We start from the raw sequence: 25,140 nt of genomic DNA, 5'->3' as shown, positions 1-25,140 counted from the left end.
ATCCTGTGAGCAATTTCAGAATCCATCTTTTTAAATATAATTCTGCAGTGCTTTACCAGGAAGTCACCAGTGCTTTTCTTCCTGTCCCCTGGTCCCAACGCTTCATTTCTTCAAACTGATTAATATATTTAAACTGCTTAGGTTTTCCATCCTAGTTTTAAGTCTCCTGAGATAGAATCCGAAGGAGACCTTTGAGATCACCAAGTCCAGACCTGTGCCCAGTAGCTTTATCAAGAGACTTGGGCTTGAAAATGAAGTCGTCACTAGGGAATACTACAGTGTGAAGTAGCATTGTATTTTTAGACAGTTCTTTATGTGGACATCTATTACCTTTCTTTGGTCCTTTCTCTTCCATGTAGAGCAGTAACAGCCTTTCTTATAGGAGAAGACTGCTGTCATATTCATCCATAATCTTCTCACCAGACTTAATGCCTTCAACATGTTTTCTAGGATCACCATCCTGGTTGCCCTTCTCTGCACAAATTGATCTTGAAGTGTTGTATGCTGTAGTCAATGGAGGTGCTGCTCAGGTGTAGTAGAGCCAGACTATTCCCTGTTCTTACTCTGAACCTCATCAGTGCAATGGCAAGCTGCACTGATAAAAATGCTACTACTACTAATAAACCACTTACTGAACACTATTTACTATGTGCTAGGACACTGCTAAATACTCTCCATATATAACCTCATTTAATCTCAACAGTCCTGTTATGTTGGTTCTGAGTTTTATCTCCATATTAGAGGTGAGAAACAAGTGAAGAGAAGTTAAGTAATTTGTCAGTGGTCAGTCATGTGGTAAGTAGTGGAGCTAGGAATTTGAGCCTAGATCTCATTCTGGGTCCAAGTTGCACTTTTGTTAAAATTTGAAAATTCAATGAAACAGTAATTTTGGGAGGAGGGGAACAGTAAAATAAACCATAAAGCCAGCTAGTATCTGTTTTTATCCCCCCCGCCCCAAGAGTTTCCCTATCTTAATCTCTACTCCCATGCTATATTTATTATGACTCATTTCGTATTATATTAAATTTGTTTTCCTATCTCCCTCCTATTCAAGCCTTTTGATTTCTTATCTTGCCTAGAGTACTTATCATGTGTAAGGCACCCATATACCTAATAATTTGTCACTAAATAATTAGTGAATAAATTTTTATGTATTACTTGCCAGTCCTTAACCACACAGATACATATTTTGCATAGCTAGGGTCAGTGTATATACTGTTTCTCATTTCTGCTGCTTCTAACATCCATGTGAAGGTTTTTGTGTAGGCAGAAGTTTTCATCTCTTTTGGGTAAATACCAATGAGCATGATTGCTGGATAGTATGGTAAGAGTATGTTTAATTTTGTAAGAAATTGGCAAACTCTTCCAGAGTGGCTGTACCGTTCAGCATTCCCACCAGCAATGAATGAGAGTTCCTGTTGCCAGCATTTGATGTTGTCAGTGTTTTGGATTTTGGCCACTCTAATAAGCATGTAGTAGTATTTCATTGTTGTTTTAATTTGAAATTCCCTAATGACATAGGATATTCACCATCTTTTCATATGTTTACTTGCCATTTGTATATCTTCTTTGGTGAGGTGTCTGTACAGATCTTTTGCCTGTTTTTTAATCAGGTTGTTTGTTTTCTTATTGTTTAGTTTTAAGACTTCTTTATATATTTTGGATAACAGGCCTCTATCATATTGTCTCTTACAAGTATTTTCTCCTAATCAGTGGCTTGTCTTCTCATTCTCTTGACATCGTTTTTCACAGAGCAGTTTTTAATGAAGTCCAGTTATCAATTATTTCTTTCATAGATTGTACCTTTAGTGTTGTATTTAGAAAGTCTTCATCATATCTAATGTCATCTAGGTTTTCTTCTATGTTATTTTCTAGGAGTTTTATAGTTTTGTGTTTTACATTTAGGTCTATGATCTATTTTTAGTTAGTTTTTGCATGTGCATGTCCAGTTGTTCCAGTACCATTTGTTGAATAGGCTATCTTTGTCCCATTGTATTGCCTTTGCTCCTTTGTCAAAGATCAGTCAGTTGATTATATTTATAATGTAATGTAGGTCTGTTTCTGGGCTCTTTCTTTTGTTACTTTTTTTTTGTATCCACAACATCTTTCCCCAGCATGACCTGTGTAAGTCATTGTTGGATAGCTTTCCTCTGTTGAATCACAACCCTGGTGTATAGGTTAGGCAGGTAATATTAGACAGACTTGTGTTCTGAAAAGAATAGGAGGTAAGAAGGCTTACCTGTTCTCTCTCATCCATTAACCTCCTTGAGCCTCAGTTTCTTCATCATTAAACAGGAATAGGATACCTGACCTTATTGCAAAGTGTTGTGTGGAGTTGAAATGACATGATGAATGTGAAATGCTTTGCAAGTGTTAAAAAGTTGTGCAAACATACGTGTCATTTTTATCATCCTTATTATCTCCATTGGTGACATGATCATAAGCAAGGCAGGGATTATCCAGTGTTGCCCTTGCATATTTTTGCTTATTCATTTGCTTACTGGGTTTCTTCTTCCCCAGTTGAGACATGCATCTTTGCTCTTGTGATCAGTGAAGGATTCCTTCCAACATGATAAGAGGTGAACCTAAATGATGATAAGCTAATTACTACAAGTTTTAAGACTTACTTACTGTGGAGAAATGCTTGTGCATTATCAAGAAAACAAGTTTGGAAAGGAAAATGAGGACATTTTGTCCCTTTGATTGATTTGTCTATTCTTCTTCCAGTACCACACTGTCTTGATTAGTCAGTCCTCTGCCTCTGACTTTGTTGCTTTCTTTCAATATTGAATTGGCTATTCTGGGTCTTTTGCCTCTCTGTATAAACTTTAGAATCAGCTTATCAATATCCACAAAGTAACTTGCTGGGATTTTGATTGGGATTACATTGAATCTATACATCAGGTTGTGAAAAACTGACATCTTGATAATGAGTCTTCCTATCTAAGATCATGGACTATGTCTCCATTTAGTTAGTTCTTTGGTATCTTTCATCAGAGTAATAGTTTTCCTCATAGAGACCTTGGACATGTTTTGTTAGATTTATGACTATTTCATTTTGGGGGGTGCTAATGTAAAGGGTAATGCATTTTTAATTTCAAGTTTACTTGTTTATTGCTGGTATATAGGAAGGTGATTCCTTGCTATGATCACTTATTAGTTCCAGTAGTTTTTTTCTTGTTGTTGATCCTTTCTGATTTTCTTCATAGATGATCATGTCATATGTGAAGACAGACAGTTTTATTTCTTCCTTCCTAATCTGCATGTTCCTTATTTCCTTTTCTTGTCTTATTGCATTTGCTCGAACTCCCAGTATGATGTCAAAAAACAGTAGTGAGAGAAGACACCCTTGCCTTGCTCCTGATCTTATTTCCTTCAGCTTGTTTCTGCCCTACTGTCTACCTCAGCAGCAGCAGTTTATTTGACATTTCTGAGAACAGAGGAATTCAGACTACTTTGATACCTTTGCTTAAGCTTTTTCCTTCTCTTTTAAATGTCTTCTTCCCTCTGTACCCTCTTTCAAATTTCTGTCCTTCTTTTTAAGATCCATTTCAACTCTTACCTCCCTTACAAATATTTCACAGAACTCCGAGCAAAATTCTGTATCTCCATTAGGTCTTTGTTTTTAACTTATATTGTGATAGTTGTAGTCAGCTTCTTTTTTTTAAATTTATATATATTTAGATTGTTGATGCTCTAGATCATTAATTCATCAGATTGTAGATTCTCTAAGATTCTGCTGTGTCTTACAGGACTTTGTACTTTGCATGTAGAAAATGCTTAAAAATTGAATTCAGTTTTCAGAAAACAAAATCTTACGTATTTTTATAAACACAGTCTAGTTTAATCCTGTTCCACTTAATGTGAATGTTTATAGGTTTTTGAACCTAAGTACAAGACTTTAAATTTGTTCCTATTAGATTTTCTATCGTTATTTGCCATCATGCCTCCATCCTCACTGAGTTCACATTTTGGCTCCTTTACCAAGTTCTTGTTTGTTTGTTTTTTCTAAAAATAAATTTATTTATTTTTGGCTGTGTTGGGTCTTTGTTGCTACGCTTGGGCTTTCTTTAGTTGTGGCGAACGGAGGCTGCTCTTCATTGTGGTGCATGGGTTTCTCATGGCTTGTGTGGAGCATGGGCTACAGGTGCGTGGGCTTCAGTAGTTGTGGCTCGCAGGCTCTAGGGTGCAGGCTCAGTAGTTGTGGCACACGGGCTTAGTTGCTCCACGGCATGTGGGATCTTCCCTGACCAGGGCTCAAACCCGTGTCCCCTGCATTAGCAGGCAGATTCCTAACCACTGTGACACAAGAGAAGTCCCCAAGTTCTTGTTTACTAAGATTATTTTGTATTAAAATTCTGTCTTCCAGCATTTTCATTGTTCCTCCCACTTTTGTAGTTCTCAACACATATGCATCCACATTCAAATAATTAAATCAGTGATATCTTCAGTGAGGAAATGAAAGCTAGGCTGAGACCTATAGGATAGGAATTAGTGTTGGGAGGCTGTAAAGAAATGAAAATGAGGAGTTGTAACTTTTTTGAATAGTGGCAGAATTTTTAGAAGTAATTATAAAACCTTTCTAGGTGACTATTTGAATATATTCCACATATCTATATGGGTTAATATTGGGCAAATTTGTGTAAATTTTCTTTGTTTGTATCCTGTCTTTTTCTAGTGATTTACTGATGGCTAAGTCGTACTTTGAGGGGTCATTTGTAGAGTTTCCAGGCTGTAGTCAACTTACTACCTTGACATTTGGAGGATTGATCTCGATACCAAGTACAAGAACTTCAGATCTTTCTGTGGTTTCTGAAGTTTTAACTCGGAAATATTATTTGCTTAAAGTTATAGGAAGTGAATGACAGAGCTGGAGTATAATTTAGATCTTGCTCATATACCAGTCGCCACCTTCCCCGTACAAAACTCCAATATATAAACAATAAATATATATTTTTAAAACATGTAATAAACTTAGGTCCATTTTGAAATTAGTGTTTCACCAACTTTATTTAGACAGTAATAATCAATTTTATGTAATAAAAAATAATAATCCATTTTTCACCAGTGCTTACAATCTTAATCTCCTCTGAGTCTACTTTTTTACTCTTGACTCTTGTCCTAAAATCTCAATCCCATCTTTGACCTCTCTTCTGGGGAATACAGTTTTCATGTATTTCATTGCTTTGGTTGCTGTAATGAATGTCATCTATAAATTATGATAAAGGTAAAAAACGAAGTTGGATGAATTATAGAAGTAGAATACAGAGAAAGGAAAATACGATTAGAGAACATGGATTAGTTGTGTTCTAAATACCTACCTAATTTGTAGTCATGACACTATTATTTTTGTTTCTTCTTTGAAAATTTCCTTAAATTTAATACTGTTTAGTTTTAATTGAGAAATGTTGTTTCTTCTCTGTTTAGAATTGGGTTTTTTTTTATGGAAAATCTTTTTATGGAAATGTTTTTATGGAAAACATTTAAGAATTCTTTCAGAATCTTTTGGATACTCCAAACATGGATGGTAGTTCAAAAGAAAGCACATAGAAGTAAAGCCACAGAAGATACAAACTATTTGGGTTTTTGTAGAAGTCACAAATGAACATGTTTAACATACTTAGTAAATCAGAGAAAGTATTATTTTTTACTATGAAATGTCATATATAAGAGTTAAGAATTCATCTGTTTCTTCATTGAACACTAGAGGGCCGTATGGTACCTTGTTGTTGCTTTTAACATGTTTAAATATAGTTAGTAAGTGCTTTTTTCTCTTATACTTTGTGTTCTAGTACACTATTCCTTGCTCAGAATTAGAAGTTAATATTTGGAGTAGTTATGTGCCCTGTCATATAATATGTGAGATACCTAGTGGTGTCTTTTTTTTTTAACCAGCAGCTAGCATATATTCATTTTGCTATTTTAAAACAACAATGCCAACAAAAAGTGAACAAAAAGTGAGCCTTGGGATGACAGTACATATGTGCCCAGACTTACTGTGCTTTGGGAATATGTGTATGCTTTTTGAAAATTTCTCGAGTATATGCACATAAGTGCATTAAAAACAAAAGTCTTGTCGTTAGTTGCTCTGGGCATCCTCATCATGGATGTGAGAAAAGAATGATCCGTCCAGTCCAAGATGCTATCTTTCTTGTTTTGATTTCCTCTTTTGTTAACATAGAACGTAATATTGCAGCATAGAGCCAGATCATCCTGAACTAAAGAATATTTGAGCAGATGATTCTTCTTCCTCAATTTCTTTTAGTTGCTTGGGGTGAAGAAATGAGAAATATAATCTACAATTCCCAAACAGGTGGTGTGAATGAGTGAAGGAAGAGTCATGACTGAGCCAGTAAGATTGCTCAGGCTCTTACGAACCGCAGGGCACATTTGTGCAGGATCCAAAAACACTGACTTTGAGCCACGTTTGATCTCTGGATTACTGTTTATCTTTGATAGCTTCTGAAAAAGAAATTCAACATCTTAAGTATAGCCTTGGTTAAATTTTTATTTCCCCCTCAGACGTACTTTAAAGAAAACTGCTCGTTATTAATTTCTATATTATGTTTTGGAGGGAAAATAAGGGCGTTTTCTCTTCAGCTACTATTTATACTTCCCTCTTTGTGAAGGAAGATTAGAATGAACTCAGCAGAAACACATTGTTTATACCTAGAGGAGGGCCTGATCATGTGACAGAGAGAACGTGCAATAATAGTTGAAGACTTCAAAGAACCTTATCTTTTGAGTTTCTCTTCCTTGTATTTGTTAATTTTAATGTCTTAAATTATTTCCTCAGATTAGTTACTATCAATATAATGAAGTGACAAAACTTCGATCTTTAATTCTAAATTACACTGAGGAGTTAGTCCTTTTGAATATTGATGAACTTCTTTTCAACTTAGTCACTGCTATGATAAACAGTATTCTCTAACTGATAAAGTTATATTTTGTATATGTTTGCTTTTTTTGGAATCATTACCATTTTCTGAAAACCGCATTTATTGCTATATTTTTACAGCTAACATTAGCCTAAGTGATTAAACACTGAGCTAGAATTCTGATCTTTTTGCTCAGATAATGAAATTTGCTACTAATAGAATAATTTATTTGGTGAATGTTAAATGGTCAGTAGTGTAAAACGTGGGGAAAAAAAACAGATCAGTATCTGGATATGGTGAAAAACACCTGAACTTCTCCTTGCTAGAGAAGGAGAGGTATTAGATGCTCTTGATGGATTGAAGACATTAAAATCCTGCCTCTGTAACATGTTTCTGGATTTTTTTTTTTTGCGGTACGCGGGCCTCTCACTGTTGTGGCTTCTCCCGTTGCGGAGCACAGGCTCCGGACGTGCAGGCTCAGCGGCCATGGCTCACGGGCCCAGCCGCTCAGCTGCACGTGGGATCTTCCCGGCCCGGGGCACGAACCCGTGTCCCCTGCATCGGCAGGCGGACTCTCAACGACTGCGCCACCAGGGAAGCCCTGATCCTAGCTTTTATGGGAGTGGGGAGAGGAAGGCGTGGGGCACAGTACTACTGTAAATGCATACAACCACCATAAGGGTGTCATGTTTCCAAAGGTTAATGGGGGAGGGGCAAGTGCAGGCTTGAGGGTATGGGGTATTTCACAAAGGTTTGGGAAAATCTGGTTAGTATGAGTACTAGAAATGTTTCTAGAATACCATTCACCTGTCTTGTAACTAGTTTCCAGCAGTGATTCCTGGACTATGCTGAAATGATTTTCTTCCAGAAAATCTTCTTAATCTCATTTCCCCCATCACAATTTATAGGAGACACAAACCCAAGGCATAGGGGCCAGAAAGGTAATTTAAACGAATGAAATAGACTAAATATAAGACCTGGGGAGCCAAAGCATCTCTAGATAAAGGAGATGACTGAAAATTGGGATACTGATATTACCATATTTTCCAATTTTTCAAAAGTCACTGGAATTCCAGATTTTTCAATGATAATTTCTCAATTTTTTGTATGTTGGCATCCATATTTTTTAAATACATTTCTGTGGGCTGGCTTGACCTATAGACCACCCGTTTCTACTAGACGTTATATGTGGAAGAAGAGTGCTGTTCATCGCTCATTGCAGAATTAAAATAGTTTGCATCTAGTGCAGATCCATTAAGGGCATTGAGTTGGTTGGAGTGGGAGAGCACCATATGCAGAGCCCATTAAGTGTTTTAGCAGGGACCTACAGACTTTTTGCTTTATGAATTTAATATACTGGTTTTAGGTATTGAACTGCCAAATGAATTAGCCTCGTTTGAAAGAAATATGTATCCTAACTTTCACAAGGAATTTGAGGTGACCTATATATAGGAGAAACACATATAATAAAATAATCAAGTGTACATGAAAATCAGAGCCAGGGAAAATAGTGGAGTAGACTATGAAGACAAGGCCATGAGAAGAAGTAAGGAATGAATTATGATGAGTTGGAGTAAGCTGTTCATAGGTTACAGGTTGGCCACTCATAAGGACCAGTATTCTTTAAAGTGTGACCCATCAGAAATATCTGGAATGCTTACTAAAAGTGCAAGTTGCAGGCTTACACTGCAGAACTACTTAACCAAATCTCTAAGGGTGGGATATGTATTTTTAACAGGCTCCCACGTGATTCTAATGTAGACTAAAGTTTGCAGAACATTGGACTGTTAGTCTCTCTGCTTCCTTGTGATAAAATTAAGAGGAGAAAGTGCTGAGTCCTCTCACGAGAAAACATGTCAGTCACACACACACACACACACACACACACACACACACACACACACACACACACACACGCACCCCTTTTCCTAACATTATATAAAAGGAATTTCTCACATGGGACTTCATGAGTGATTCAGTAAACAGTGCCCTCAATAAGCATAACATCTATAACAAATGCATCAATGCTTATAAATACTGGTAAGTAGAGATCGTGATCTCTGAAGTCAGACTGTGTTTTCACAGTCTGTCACTTCATGGCACTTTGACCTTGGGCAAACTGTTAACTGCTGTTATATAGTTATTTTAAGGATGATAGTAGTATCATAATAACACAGTATTATTGAGAGGATTCAATGAGATAATGTTTGTAAAGTACTTAGAAAGTAACTGGCAGATAGTTAAGTCCTTAACAAGTGTTAAGTATTATATTTTGTAAGATTTATTATAGTGTTAAAAGACTATGCTAAAACTAGCTTAACGAACTAGTCCAGGCTAGATAGTGCTATGCAAAATGTTTTTGGTTTCAAAGATCAACTCTCTTAGGTGGGTTGAAACTATTCCACTAATTTTTGCCTGAATTATTTTGACTTTTAGAGTAGTGTTCAGCTGTTTGGTACTGTAAATTTAGTATTTTGTATTTAGTACTAACTGTGAAGCACTTTAGCTCTCTGATGGGTGTTTGTTTTCCTAATTGATTGTTAATGTTGAACCTAGAAGGAATTTGAAAGAAAACCTAAAAGTACATTTGGTAGTCTTGGGGCTTTGATTCCTCACATGAGGACTAGTTCTATTCTATAATGTTAGTTCTTGAACTGAATAGCTGGGGAGCTGGGATATATGCAAGGGAAAATTCTCTTTGGTACTTCTGTAGAAATTCTAGAATTACAGCTTGATACTATAGGAAATACCTACATTTTCATAATTAAGAGAGTATTGTAAACAAATAAAAGCCATCTTTACAAATGGAAGAATAGTTTCAGTCAAGTTAAAATGATCTCTACTTAGGATATATTTTAGGGAACACATTTTGTAAAATGTTGGTATAAGCTACTGGATGTATCTGATGTTCAATATTAACTCAATTGCTCCTAATACTAAGAATTATTGTCAGAGTAGCACCTTGCATATAAACCTTAACCTCTAATTATATGAAATGTAAATAGAAGAATGATGATTATTTTCATAGATCACCAGGGCTAAAAATAATGTATAAGATTGGGGGGGGGGGCGTCCAGAAAAGGATTTATTTTGTTGAAATGTACCATGTTCTTCTGTTCAGTGGTCTTTGCTGATGGTAGTATTAAAAGGTAGCTTCTGTGCTTTAGAGTAGCTATTGCTTTTAGAAGATACTTTACTTTCAAAGTGAAAAATGCTTTTTTTCTGTGTTTCTGGTTGGTCTTAAATGACAATTTCTGGTTATTGAAATCAGATGCAAATGAGAAATGGAAGTACGAAGAAAATACTGGTGAATTTGGGAGCTAAGTGCCAAGAGTCATTCATTTGCTTAGCTATAGGTGTTGGTTTTATACGTCAACATTATAAATTTAATTGTTAAGAATGAATTGTTTGTACTTTACCGATATACTGCCATCTGTCTTACGGTCTAATGAGTGAAAACATTAAATATGCTGAGGTGCATCTGTAATGTTTATCACTTAAATTTTCAGTTTTCTGATTTGTTTCTTATTTCACTCTGTCAACAGGTATAGAAAAGAAGATTAAAACATTTAGAATCATTATTCTATGTCATTTAGATATCAGTAATCTTATATTTAATCTTTATTATATTTTTATGCTTCTTTACTCCAGAGAAGAACAGAGCAGAGATTGCAAACTAGTGTCTTATATAGTGTTTTGTTTTTTTTAACGAATTTAACTATGTTGCGAACACTTAAAAATCTGGAGAGTTCACATAAAAATATTGATTCTTCACCTTCTTTTGCAAATGTGGACTGTCTGTCCTTACTGGGTTCCCGTGCTTACATGACAACAATCAACGGCACCTTTTAAATGGCCTTTCCAGGCCTTAAACCTGACCTGTTTTTCTCCTTTATTTTACCTGAGTGCTCCTCTAGTCATTTGAGTTTGCTTAGAATGACGACAAAAGCATTACTGTCGGAAATGCAAAAGTAAGTTGATTTTTTCTTTATTTGTCACATGTCAAACTAGTTTGGATGAAGATCCAAGTCGAAGTAATATGTAACCGTTTGTCAAGTTTATTATTAAAATAGAGATTTGCTAAACACCACATTTCTAATGGGTATTATCAAGGTGGGAATTTGTCACCAAAGCTTTTACCAACCTCCAAATACCTACTCGTTTAAATTTTCATTCTAGCTCACCTGTTATCTTTCCCATTCTTGTTAAATTTTGAAGTTAAAACTCTACTAGGATGACTGTCATATTACAACAGTAAACCAGTGTTCTTGGAGCTTCTTATTTTGGAAGATGTTTCAGTTATCTATTGCCACCTGTCACCCCAAAGATTTATGATTATAACAAGCAACAATTATTTTATTATTTCTCATTGTTCTTGTAGGTTATGAATTTAGGAAGGGCTCACTTGAGCATTGTTGATTTGGGGTTGCAGTCAGATGGTGGCTGGAGGTGGAATACCAGGGGGCTAGAACAGCTAGCTGGGATCTAGCCAAAAATCTCCTCTTCATATAGTCTCAGGACTTACCCAGATATGGTCTTTTTACCCGGGTTAGTTTGGGCTTCTTCATGGCATGGTGACCTCAGGGCAATCAGACTACTTACAACAGAGCTACCATGTGAGTATTCCAACAAGCAAGATGGAAATGGAATCTCTTTTGTATGACTTAGCCTAGGAAATCGCATTCTGTCTTGGTTGAAACAGACTCACCTCTCAGTGGAAGGAGTGTTGCAGTACATTGTAAGAAGAGCATGCGAAGATGTGGGATATTGCTGTGACCATCTTTGAGACACACAGTGTACTATAGAAGGTCATAATATCTTTGCTTTTAGAAGTTTTTGTTTTTCATTTGTACTTCATAAAAATCAGGCTCATTAAAACAGATTTCATATGTAATATATGTATCTTATGTAATTTCTTAAAATGTAGACTAATGATACCTCACAGTCTTGTTATGATATTTAAGTGAAAGAAAGCATGATCTACTAGGAACTCTGTCAGTCTTTTATCCTTCCCTCATATCATTGTACCAATCTGAAATAATATGTATTTTTTCTAAGCCCTGTAGCTGCAAACTTCCTTTATATCTCCTATTGATCTCTGATAGTCTCCTACTATCCATAGACTTCCTCCTTCTATCCCAAGATCTTTCTGTTTCAGGCATAATCAAGAATTATAGGGATTGAGTTTTGTTTTTTCTTTGTTTCTAATGTTTCTTGATAAACAGTGTTTTATTTATTGGAAAGAATGAAAACTTGGACTGTCAGTTTAATTTAAACTTCAGTCGATGTTTATCAGACGATGTATTTTGTTGAATATGTAATTTTTTAATTAGTTGTCTGCATTGGGTGTTAGCTGAAGCACGTGGGATCTTTTGTTGTGGCATGCAGGCTCTTCATTGCAGCGCATGGGCTTCTCTCTAGTTGTGTGTGGGCTCCAGAGCACATGGGCTCAGTAGTTGTGGCATGCAGCCTCTCTAGTTGTGGTGCACAGTCTCTTTAGTTGCGGTGCATGGGCTCTCTAGTTGTGGTGCATGGGCTCTCCAGTCATGGTGTTCAGGCTCAGTAGTTGCGGCACACAGGCTCACTAGTTGTGGCACATGAGCTCTAGAGCGCGCAGGCTTAGTTGCCCTGAAACATGTGGGATCTTAGTTCCCCAACCAGGGATCGAACCCATGTCCCCTGCATTGGAAGGTGGATTCTTAACCACTGGAGCACCAGGGAAGTCCCTGAATATATAATTTTGACAATGTAAAAAGGCCAGTGGTGTCAACTGTCAGCCCATCCAAGAATGAGACCCTAAATATATATTTTCTATAGCTTAATTCTATATTAAAGTATTTTCTATGCTTAAAGTAACTCTATACTTAAATTTGATGCTGAAGTGAATATTGACAAATGAATATTTATAATGAAGAAATTATTCAGTGAATATTGTTAAGACTCATATGCTTTAATAGCATGTTATTGAAAATTATACAATTGAAGTCGTGGAACTATGTTCACCTCACTCATAATTGATTTTTACTTATAATTGCATCAAAAACTCAACAGCGTAGGGGATATAATTATCTCCGCGCCTCCTTACTGTTTTACTTTCTTAAATTGTTAACACTGTCAAGTATCTTACATGTCCATTTATTTTTCATAGGATACATTCCTACAGTGTGTTAAGCCATCAATTTGGTGAACTTCCTGCGTTATAGCTTAGTTTAATTTTTTTTAAGTGCAGAAAGAAACCACCTACATTACTTACTGTGCTTTAAAGGAATTAATAGTATTATGTCCCTACTTATTACTCCCTGGCCTATAACACTTTTCAGAATTTTTACAAGAGAGATAAATGATTGATAAATTGTATTTAGTTTAACTGAAAGGTTAATGAAACTTTTATGCTTAAACTTGTTCATAAAAGTAACAAATCATAAACCTTAAAAAACTGATATTAAAGAAGTTTTTGTCCTCTTTGTTGCACTTAAATTTTATTTTGAGAATTGTAGAAAATTAAGTTGCTTTTAAATCACTCTGTCATCACATGAGGCTTTTGCATGATTGAAATACCTGTAATTACTATGTCATTTTTGTCATTGTTGACTTAAAGGTGTAACTATAATAATCATCTGCTAAATTCTTGGAGAGCAGCTGTATAAGACCGATTTAACAGCTGGGGTAACCCAGCACAGACTGTAAGAGTTAAACTTAATCTTGAGGCAAGTTATGTTATGGTCGTTGAGGACTTCATACTGGGCATTTCTGAAATACTTAAAAAATTCAATCCAATAATTGGATTTTTGTTTTATCACAAATATTTCTTTAAATGTTTAATGAAAGAGTGAGGAAAAGTATCATTTTGATATTAACAACTAAAGTTTTCAGACAAAATATGGGAATAAAATCCAAAGTTTACTCATTAAAAAAAATCAGATATACTCTGAATGTCACTGTTCATGCCACCATGGTAAATAGGAAAGGAGAAATACGTTAAAAATATTATGGAATAATATGGAATCAGAAAAATTCTAAGATCCTTATCTTGAATTTCATCTTTTAAAATCATGTTTTAAAAAATCATTTATGCCTGTAACTTTTTTCCATTGAAAATGTTTTCTTATTGTTATGCAACATTAATATATATTCACAACACAAGGATAGATGCCTGTTTTTAGAAGCTATACACAGAAATGAATTGAAGTAGTGAATTTTATTTGGATATATTTTGTAAAACTGTAACTACTTACTAAACTACAATAAAGGAAGGCTCACCAAATTGACAGTCCAACACATTACAAGAAGGTGCTATACTCGTTGCTATTAGAACTGCAGTATATATATTCTTAAAGCTGTAAGGGACTTCATTCTTAATCATTTTGTCCAACCTTCTCATTCCTCATTCTAGAAATCTGAAATCTGAGACAGCTTAAGAGACTTACCTAAGGTCACTGGTTAGTGGTAGAGCTGAAAGTAGAACTTAAAGTTCACCCTATATTTTTTGTATACTGGTAAGTTTACCTGGAGTATTAATTTCAGGTAATTTGGATGAAAGTTGATTGAGGCAATAATTAAGAGTAATTTGATTGTAAATGAATTTAGTTGTAAATAAGTCAGTAAATAGTTGGTGTTTTTTGAGTCATGGAATTTCTAGTGCACTATGCAATGGTGTCGTCATATTTAATTTTTCAGGACTTTTTTGGGTTTTTTTTATAGTCTTTACCTTGTAACTTTATTTTCAGCCAATTTAAAAAAATTAACTGGAATTTTCCAGCAGAATTTGGAAATAACCTAAATGTCCAGCAATCAGACCTTGATTATACAAATCAAAGCAGTTCCAGTACTATATAAAACCTGATATTGTAACATTCTTATTTTGAAAATGCTACACATATATGTATATATGTAATGCTTTTATTTTGCAAATGTCTAATTACCAGGTCACATTTTTATAACACTTATATAAACTGTATGTGCTGCTTTAGAATCCAAGCTAATTTCTCTTACGTCCTTAGGGGCTACATGTACTCAGGGGCTACACTAAGTCCCTGGATAAAGAAAATTAGCAAGGAAGTACAGTAATAAGTTATGACTCATTAAATGTTTACATGAATATAATATCTTAAATGCATTATAATTAGATGTTGTAATCTTTCTTAGGAACACTTTGAGCATTTAAATGTTTCAGAATTTTTTAAGGAAATGTTTTGAATGTGATTTTAATTTTTATAAAACATTTCTGTTCGTTTGACTTATGCCTTTTATGAATAATAAAACTTAAAGAGGACTGCCATATATTTAAATTTTTCCTTCATAGTAAATTTAATTGTGTTTTTAGTTTCTACAATTAAAGTACAATATGTTATTTGGATTTTTTTTTTTGCAATTGTTTTTTGGTTTTTTTGCAGTTGTTTCTAATACAAGCTTGACTGTTCATCATTAAGCAAAGAACTTAATTTCTTGATTCATCATCATTTTTCTCTGTTTTTAAATTGTTCTATCTTTGTACATGAATTGCTTAGACTAGGGAGATAACTTTTAACGCTCTGGTATCTAAGGTGTTAGGAAAGACTAAAAACAATGACTTAGATACAGAGAATAATCTGTTTCACTCTATATCCCAGAATAAATGAGTATGCTCTTTATAATACCGTATTTTCATCTCAAAAGGATATTGATTCTGATTTATTTTACTTTAGGAGTGGTGTTAATTTTTAGAATCTGGAATTCTTTTGTTTCTACAGAAGAGTAAGTCACTTGTTGCTTAAATTCACAGAAGTAATAAATAATACTGAATTTAAATGGTGTATGCTGATAGTCTCCTTGTCAAAATTTTTTGATGTGAGACTGAAAACTTTTGGTTAAAATCATAAATACTTGTAGGTAAACTTGTATCTTCCAAGCGATTTGTTTTAGCTGATTCAAAAATAGTTTATGAAAAACAGAAAATCTTTATGCTGCTTATATGATGTGGCCTTTGATCTGGAGCAGTTAAATCCTGGCCTTCTGTATAATAATGAATGTAAGAAATGGTAGAAATCCAGAATAAACTACTATAAATCTTTTTGTCATTGTTGTAAGAGAATTGGAGTGTATGGAACTGTAATACATTTTAGAAATACTGTATTGGTGATATTTTGTTACATGCAACATTTATATATAATCATCTTTGACTAATACAAACTTTTATTTATTTATTTATTTATTTGGCGGTTCGCGGGCCTCTCACTGTTGTGGCCTCTCCCATTGCGGAATACAGGCTCCGGACGCGCAGGCTCAGCGGCCATGGCTCACGGGCCCAGCCGCTCCGCGGCATGTGGGATCTTCCCGGGCCGGGGCACGAACCCGTGTCGCCTGCATCGGCAGGCAGACTCTAAACCACTGCGCCACCAGGGAAGCCCTACAAACTTTTAGAAGAAAGAAAAATCAGAGAGTGATAAACAGGCAAAATATCTTGTATAGAGATCTTCTGTTTATCACAAGTTCCCCATTGTTGAGTTCTTCTTGGTTGGATAGTGATACCTGAAGTCTTAAAATGCCAAGGCACAACTACTAAGATGCTACAGCTTAACTTTTAGATAAAAATCGTGACAGAATTTAGGAAGTCTTTCTAAAACTTGTAGATGATTGTGTTTCAAAATATTGTACTCCAAAGTTATTATAGGTGGATTTTGCATCTTTGCTTGCTTTCTTAGTGATTTTTAAGATTGAAATGTAATCTGCAAAGCTCTACGTGATTTTTTTTTATCCTAGTAGTAGTAGTAATGGCAGCTAACAGTATTGAGCACTTACTAAATGTGAAGCATTGTTCTTTGTGTTTCACTTATATTAACCGTTGTAATCCTCGTAACTGTCCTATGAGGTAGGTTCTATATAGATGAAATTGAGGCACAGAGGCATTGATTTAAGGACATACCACTAATAAGTGGTAGAACCAGGCTTTGAACTATGGCCGTTTGACTCCAGCATATATATTCCTACCTACTGTATTATACTCCCATAATATTTATTGATATCATCTTAAAAAGAGCTTGTCTATTTTGAAAAGTCTCAGTTTGGGTGGGGGGGCGTTAATAATTAAGACTATCTTAAATGCTTTTAAAAGGATCATTGAAACCAAGACTTTATTTTTTCTTGAACGTGTGGAACTAGCTGCATTTTAAAATATTAGCAATTGAGGTTCTCCTACCCATTGTCTTCAGCTTCCCTCACTGACTAGGGTTTTCTTCTGTATTTGAAGATTTTGTAGTTTGAATGTTTCCATGCTGATTTAGAGCATTGCTTTAGAAGTACTATTAACTTGAATCCTCAGAAAAAAGATGGAACTCGGTAGTTTGGAAATTAGTACTCACTTTGCTCAATCACTAATAATGTCTCTTTCACAAAAGTATATTGTTAAAGACACATAATTTGATTTAGCGTTTGCTTGAGTTGCAGTGCTCTGTACTATCCAGTTGAGGGCAGCTACTTACCAATTTAAAAAATGAGTTGAATTAGAATGCCACCACTTTGTATTTACCAAAACTTGGTATCTAGTGTAAAACACAACATTTAATATACAAGACTGCTTTAATTTTCACTCCTATTTTTACCATAAATAATTTCTTAAAAATGAAAAACTAGTTTTACTTCATGGTAATTTCTGCCCTTTCATAAGTACTTTATGTGTATTTTAATTTTCCTAATCCAAATTCTTTTCAATTCCAATCTCCTCCCCCTCCCTTGCTTTAGGATCAGACTCCAAGAAGATTAGAGAGGTTCATATCATCCTTATCTTCAAACTACCTACATGTAAATACATGTGATTATAAATTTCAATATAAAAGTGAAAACTAATTTTCAGTATGGTGATCTTTATTAAGTGAAAGTCAAAATTGGAGTTGATCTGTTTGATTCATTTTTCTCTGCAGAATATGTTAAATTTGTGGAATGAAGTACTCTTCTAATTTTTCTGGATTGAAATAACACATAGTTTAAATTACATCTTCTGTGTGGTATCAAGAAATGAATTTTGGGGGTTAATTAACTATCTGATTCAAAGATATCACTGAGACAGAATTTTTTTGAGAATAAAGAATGTCTACCTGAAACTATATGTAATACTAACAAAGTGACCCTGATAGTAACTTGGAGAGGGGGCATTCCACGGGAGCTGCCTCAACAAAGAGATTTTTCTAATAAGGAGAAACAGACACAATATGACTGAAGGTTATGTTATACAAAAAAAAAAAAAAAAATTAGACTTGTGTTAAGGAATAAAGTGAGCACCAGAGGAGATGCTGAGATTAGAATGAGGCTAGAGACATTCATTCTGCAAGGTAGTAAGTAGTCTAGTGGGGCCGTAGACATCCATATCTCAGGTATCAGTCTCACCTTGTTGTACCATATCAACTTAACAGATTTCCAGTACCCTCTCTCCTATCCCTAGATCTCTGTTGGGTTTTTTCAGTGGTTATGGTTGTATTCTTAGTCATTTACTTTTTTACTAAAACAATTTTTGTATTGTGATTAAATACCCATAACATAAAATTTACCATTTTAACCATGTTTAAGTGTACAATTCAGTAGCATTAAGTACATTCACAGTGTTGTGCAGCCGTTACCACTGTCCATGTCCAGAAGTTTTTATCTTTTCCAGCAAAAATTCGGTACCCATTAAACACTAACACCTCATTCATTTCTCCCCCGAGCCCCTGGCAACCACCATTCTACTTTCTATCTATAAATTTAACTACTCTAGGGACCTCAGATAAGTGGAATCATACAATATATATCCTTTTTTGACTGACTTATTTCACTTAGCATTATATCTTCAAGGTTCATCCATGTTGTGTCAGAATCTTCTCCCTTTTTAGGCTGAATAATATTCCGTTGTATGTGTATGTACCACATTTTTTTACCCATTCATCCATTATTGGTTACTTAGGTTGTCTCCGCCTCTAGGCTGTTGTGAATAATGCTGCTATGAACATGGTTGTACAAATATCTGTGTGAGCCCTGCTTTCAATTCTTTGGGGGTGTATATCCAAAAGTGGAATTGCTGGATCACATAGTAATATTTTGAGGACTTTCCATATTTTCCACAGTAGCTCTGTCCATTTTACGTTCTTACCAACAGTACACAAGGGTTCCAGTTTCTCCACATTGTTGCCAACACATATTTGTGTGTGTCTGTGTTTAAATAATAGCCGTAATAATGGGTGTACAGTGTGGTTCTGGTTTTGATTTGCATTTCCCTAATTATTAGTGAAATTGAGCATCTTTACATTTACTTATTGATCGTTTACATATCTACTTTGGAGGAATTCAGTTTTTTACTTTCGTGTCACTAAAAATTTCTTCTCTGCTTAATGATTTTGCATTTTCAACTACATTTTAAATTGTGATATCAGAGAAAGGTGTACTTTAAGAAAGTAGCATCATGGTAGGACTAGGGGGTATTTCTTGTGTGTGAATTGACTTCCCAGCAACCCACTTCGTGTATTTAGTAAGACAGATCTCACCGAAGTCAAAGAAGAGACCACCCATTTCTGACATTCTCCTTTTTAACTCTCTCCATATCACATTCTAAATTCCCACTTATAAAAATCCATAAAAGCAGGTGGAAGGAGAGATACGTGAGATGACGGGCTGTTGGAAGAAAAAAACAGAATGGAAGGAGAGAACAAACATTAGCTGAGCACTGTGAATGGATAGTTCACTTCTATTATCTATCTATTAAAACTACTATCAATTCTCACACTAGGCTTTTTTTAAATCATCATAATGTTCTAGTTCCTGGGCTTGGAAATGAAATGTAGCATAAAGATTAATTAGCATGGCATAAGTAGTTAATTTAGGGAAATATTTGAGATAATTCCGAAAAAGTGAGTTTGGGGCCACTTTGAGGAGAGTCTTCATCTCCAAACTTTATCTTAGGCTTTGGGGAACCATTGGAAGTTCTTGAGGAGTGTATTGTACACCACATTCCGTCTCCATGTTTTAGGAAGATGTATCTGACTATGGTATGTTAAAGAAATGAAGCCCTAAGGATTTGTGATGAACTGGTTAGTTATTATTCATTTTACTTTAATTACTTCCCAACACAGGTTACATTTATAAATACCTGGGTTTCTAAATATATTTAATCAGTCAAATTACTGTTATACTTTCAAGTGGAATCCCTAAGTGTTTCAGAATTATAGAGATTGAACTGAAATTTGCAAACAACTAAAATGTCTCCTGGTAAAATTAACCTGCAGTGCATATTAATAGCTATTGAGAGCTTCAGTTGATTTAATGTCTTAGTTTGAGATAAAGACTGGTACATATGGAAGAGGAAAAGAGAGCATGCTTAAGACAAACACTTGAAGATATAATGCTCATTCTGAATATATCTAAGATAGAACAAATATATGTTTGTCTTTTTTGAGCGTGCATAAATGCTGTCCTTAAATTTGAAGCACGATTCGAAACACTCCTAAAATATTAATGCTGATATTTGGGTAAGGAAGACTTAATAAATATTTAAGAGAAAATACAATGTTTATCTTTTGGATTTTTGTAAAGACAAGTTTACTTTCACTTTCTAGGGAATACCTAGGTTAGTCACTGGAGAAGTTTCCAAAGGGACCCTGTAGCACAGCCCTGCTTCGGTTGTCTTCGCATTACTGACTTTGTATGGGAGGTGCACCAGCTGTTTGACTGGCAGGAGCAGGAGCTTTCACTTCAGTAGTTTATAACTCCTGGCTATTCTAGGATAGCTTGCACTTCACCAAGCCTCAGACAGGTCAGGACATTTGGTAGGAGAAGGTTGAAAGACAAAAGCAGCAGGCCTTGGGTTCTCAGCCTTTTTTTTAAATTAGAAAGTTATATTTTAATTCGGTGGTTAGAGTTTCTAGTAATGTGCCTGTATTACATGTAGAGAGTATTCATCAGCCAAGAGGAGTTTTAAAATGTCAAAACCGGGAAAAGCTACTCTAAACCATGGCTTGGTTCCTGTTGATCTTAAAAGTGCAAAAGAGCCTCTACCACATCAAACCATGATGAAGATATTTAGCATTAGCATCATTGCCCAAGGCCTCCCCTTTTGTCGAAGACGGGTAAGTCTCACACATTTGAAAAATAGGAATATTTATTTAAATGAACTACTTCTGCCTCTTTTGGTGAAGAAATGGTTCAAATTTCAATTGGTATTTATAACTAAAACTATCAGTGCATTATGTAGCCAGTGAAAACTTCTGTAAGTGATAGTTTTAATAGTGTGATAGAGAGCCTCGAGGGCAAGGTTACCTAATTCACCGGTTTGTGTCTCTCATTTATTTTTATGGTATTAGAATTCTTTAAACTTACTTAAACTTGGTAAATTTAAAAAGTATGTTTTGAAATATGTCGGCAAATACTAACACCCCAAATTTGTCGTTTTTATTTTGTGGGAAAAGTAAAAAGCTGGTGGTATGGTCCATATACATGATAATTAAAGCATTTAGCTCTCTTAAAGAGTTTATCTGCCAATTTAAGCTAGATTGTTTTTAAATCACTATTTCTTAAATTCAGACCTAACATAATAGAGACGTTACTTTTTGCTGTTATATGAAATAAAAATAGCATGCTATTGTGTGGCAGTTACGATACAGTTTATATATAGACAATTCTGAAGTAATATTTTGTAGAACTTGTGCTAATCTATAATCAGGTTATGATCTATTGGATGTTTTTTGGGATTATATTCTCCTCCTCGCCAGATTTTGACCCTGTTAGTATTAACAGTTTTGTTGTATTTTCTGTGTTACTTGGTATTACCATTTTGAATTATTAACTAGAGTGATATATTTTTAGATCTAAAATATGTTTAGTATCCTGAACACATTAAACCAAAAAATACCTGTTGGAGAGTCATTGAGTGTTTTTATATATCAGTGCTATTAGTGTTTTAGTTCCTTTTACCAGCTCCCCCCACACCCCGCTTTTTTTTTTTTTTTTTTTTTTTACTAAAAGGGAAACATTCTATTAAACAAGTAGGTTAACTTACCAACACCGGAAAAATATTTTTCCTCTTTAGTGAACAGAATCTTCTATTTGCTTGGACTTAAATAGCCTTTGTAAAAATATGTTTTCTAATTACCTTAGTTCTTTTTGAATTGTTTCTACTTCTACTCCAATAAATGGTAGCCATGTTGAAAAACGTTTTGAGTAAGTTTTAAATGTAATACAGTTTAAACATTGAAAATAGAATATAAATATCTCTGTCACCCACTTACTTTCTTCTTAACTATATTTTCAGAAAGTGTGTCTTTTGTTTTGTCTTCTGTCACTTTTATAACTTCTGAATGAGGTCACTGCTCTGATTTAAACATTTACACAGAGGCCTCTAGTAGCTTTAAGGTCATTAATAAACTAATTTATTATTTTAATACTTCTGTAAAAAAATACCAATACAAGTAAACTTTCAAATTAAGGAGAAGAAGTGTGAGTTTTTAAAATTAAGGGGTTAAGATCTTAAAAAGATAATTTTGTTCTTGTTGAATATTTCTAATAAACTTAAGTACAGTTTATAGCAGATTATTCATTATGTCACACTGTATGTTTTCTATCTGTATCTTCTTTACAAGTGCATGAAACTTAAAAGGCTCAGGAGCAGGTTCTCTAAGAAAAATTAATAGAGAACTTAAGGGCTTTCCTTGCAGGTTTCCTAGGGTCACTATTCAGTTTGACTTTTCTAGGTTACTGTTATGATAAATTATAGCCTGGCATTTGTAATTATAGAAGAGGACTAAATTCAAAAAATAAAATTCAAACTATAACATAGTTCTAGTTTGGGGGAAGATAGATAACAAAATTAACACATTCAGTTTTAGACTGCCTGCCAATAATTTACTATTGTATAACTCATTGACTCTGACTACTAGAAATATTAGAGGGATCGTGTAATTATAACTTCTCCCCTCCTTTTTGCAACTGGTTAATTTAGGTAGCTTTAAATTGATTCACATGTTCTTTGTTGTTTTAACTTACTAACATTCCCTTGGTAATGTTAATGATAGATACTTTTTTATATATATATATATATATATATTTTTTTTTTTTTTTTTTTTTTTTTTTTTTTTTTTCCTTACACGGGCCTCTCACTGTTGTGGCCTCTCCCATTGCGGAGCACAGGCTCCGGACGCGCAGGCTCAGCGGCCGTGGCTCACAGGCCCAGCCGCTCCGCGGCATGTGGGATCTTCCCGGACCGGGGCACGAACCCATGTCCCCTGCATCGGCAGGTGGACTCTCAACCACTGCGCCACCAGGGAAGCCCTTTAATATATTTCTTATCAAAGATTTTAAAAAGACTTTTGGTGTGATATGTAATTAATCACATTGTGTATCTAACATCCAGTATATCTTTTCCATTAGGTATGTTTAGCCTCTTTCAATCAGATTGTTATACACTGACAACAAGTGTACAGACTTCTCTATTTTGTAGGCCTTTTTTATCCTTCCAAGTAGTGAGCTAATGTATAGTGAACTCTTACAAGACTGTATGTAGTCTTGGCCTATTAAAAGTTGAAAAACATGTTATTGCGCCTCCATCCATCATAGGTGTTGATCCATTTAATGTTTGCACAGTAAAATAATTTTGAAAATTGTGAAAAATTCTTTAAAATAGTTATCATAACTACAGCTTCAATTTATAGCTCTCGAAATGTTTTCAGGAAATTTATTTACCTCATTATTAAGTACTATTAGTAATGATAGTCTAATTTATTATTATGTAAATTATTCTAGCTCCTCATCAGAGATACTTTGGACTTAATACTAACGACAGTAAAGAAATAGCAATCTAGCTATTAACCAGTTACCGTCAATCAAAGTGTTTTTAGTATTTAGGTCCTCATAGTTCATATAAGTCCTACAGGTAATTCTTAGCATCAGGAATATTTGAGAATATTACTTGAGTATATAACTTTTTATTTTAAAAGAACTGATCGTCCTTTAAAGGAAGAGAATATTTACAGGAAAAACTTACTTAGTCTATAAAATCACTGGAAAATTGTTTTTCTTTGAAATTGGAATACCTAGTTATGGTAATACTGTATTTCCTAAATCCTAAGATACATTATTTTTCTACATTTTAAACATATGTAAAATTAGTATACGTCTGGATGGAATTTCATAGCTTAGCTGGCAGCATTTTTTTCTTTCTAGTGATAAGAGAAATAATATCTTACAATTAATAATAGTATATTGAAAGAAAAGTCATTAAAATGTTTATATTTCATTTATTAACTCGTTTTTGTTTGGAGACTTTCAAGCATTGACAATATTCTCATAAAGTTATTCTTCAATGTTACTATTTTGGTAGAAATTTCCAAAAGACATGCAATTGGTTATGTATATAGGGCTTTTAAAGATATCTGGTTGACTGTGTTGGTTTATAGAAGGAAAATGTTTTTAGAGTGCCTTTATATTCTTGGGTTTGAACCGATTGTGTAGCATAAGCATCAGCAACAGAGCTAAGAAAATGAGGTAGAGCTGCTGGTGGGAGCAGCAGGGAGGCGAGGTGGGAGCAACGTGGTATCAAGGACTTGTTCACCTGAAACCCAAGAGCTCAGGCAACAATGAAATGTATGACTAGATTTCTGATAGTTGAAAACAATTTTGTACTGGTTATATTCCATATCCAGTTCTGTTTAAGGTACCATATTTAAAATAATCTTTCTTTAAAGTGAAAAAGGAAATAAAATTGAAATAGAATATTTGAGTCATTTGAGAAAATATTTGAGTTAATATCACTCCTGTGTATTTTTATCTTTGAGGGTTAGCTTAAGTCAGGGGTCCACAAACTTTTTCTGCAAAGGGCCAGCAGCTATTTTATACTTCGTGGACCAGATAGTCACTGTTAGAACTATTCAGCTCTGCCATTGTAGCATGAAAGCAGATGTAGGCAATACTTAAAGGAGTAGTTGAATGAGCATGATTGTGTTTTAGTAAAACTTTATTTACGAGACCGTGAAATACAGATTTTTATGATTACAGTAATACTATAGTAAATCTTCTTGTGCTTGAATATAAGTTTCAGCTAACAGTAAATTTTTAGAAAGAGATTGTTAGAGCCATGACGTTTCATTTTCTTTAAAAACCCTCATTCTCTCTTCTAATTCTTTTGTAGCTATATAGAGAAAAAATTTTATGTGTATAATCACTAGAATTTTAACATACTGCTCTTTTTTTGTTTTTATTTGTTTTTTTTTTTTTTTGCGGTATGCGGGCCTCTCCCGTTGCGGAGCACAGGCTCCGGACATGCAGGTTCAGT

The 25,140-nt window shown here is 34.5% G+C and overlaps 1 protein-coding gene across 6 annotated transcripts in view; it reads left to right on the top strand.

Moving 5' to 3' along the window:
- Positions 1-25,140, top strand: part of FBXW7 (F-box and WD repeat domain containing 7) — a 205,975-nt gene that overhangs the window by 123,242 nt on the left and 57,593 nt on the right. The window contains exon 1 of one of the 6 annotated variants that reach the window (XM_060012164.1): positions 20,798-20,944. The exons of the other annotated variants lie outside the window; for them this stretch is intronic. Within the exon in view, the coding sequence (XP_059868147.1) occupies positions 20,798-20,944 (147 nt within the window). Of the gene's footprint in view, positions 1-20,797; positions 20,945-25,140 lie in introns of those variants that run through there. 6 annotated transcript variants of the gene reach the window in all.

Source organism: Delphinus delphis, chromosome 5 (assembly GCF_949987515.2).
Source record: "Delphinus delphis chromosome 5, mDelDel1.2, whole genome shotgun sequence".
NCBI lineage: Eukaryota > Metazoa > Chordata > Mammalia > Artiodactyla > Delphinidae > Delphinus > Delphinus delphis.
Note: the sequence above shows the minus strand (reverse complement) of the source record. Positions and strands in the feature narration are given on the sequence as shown.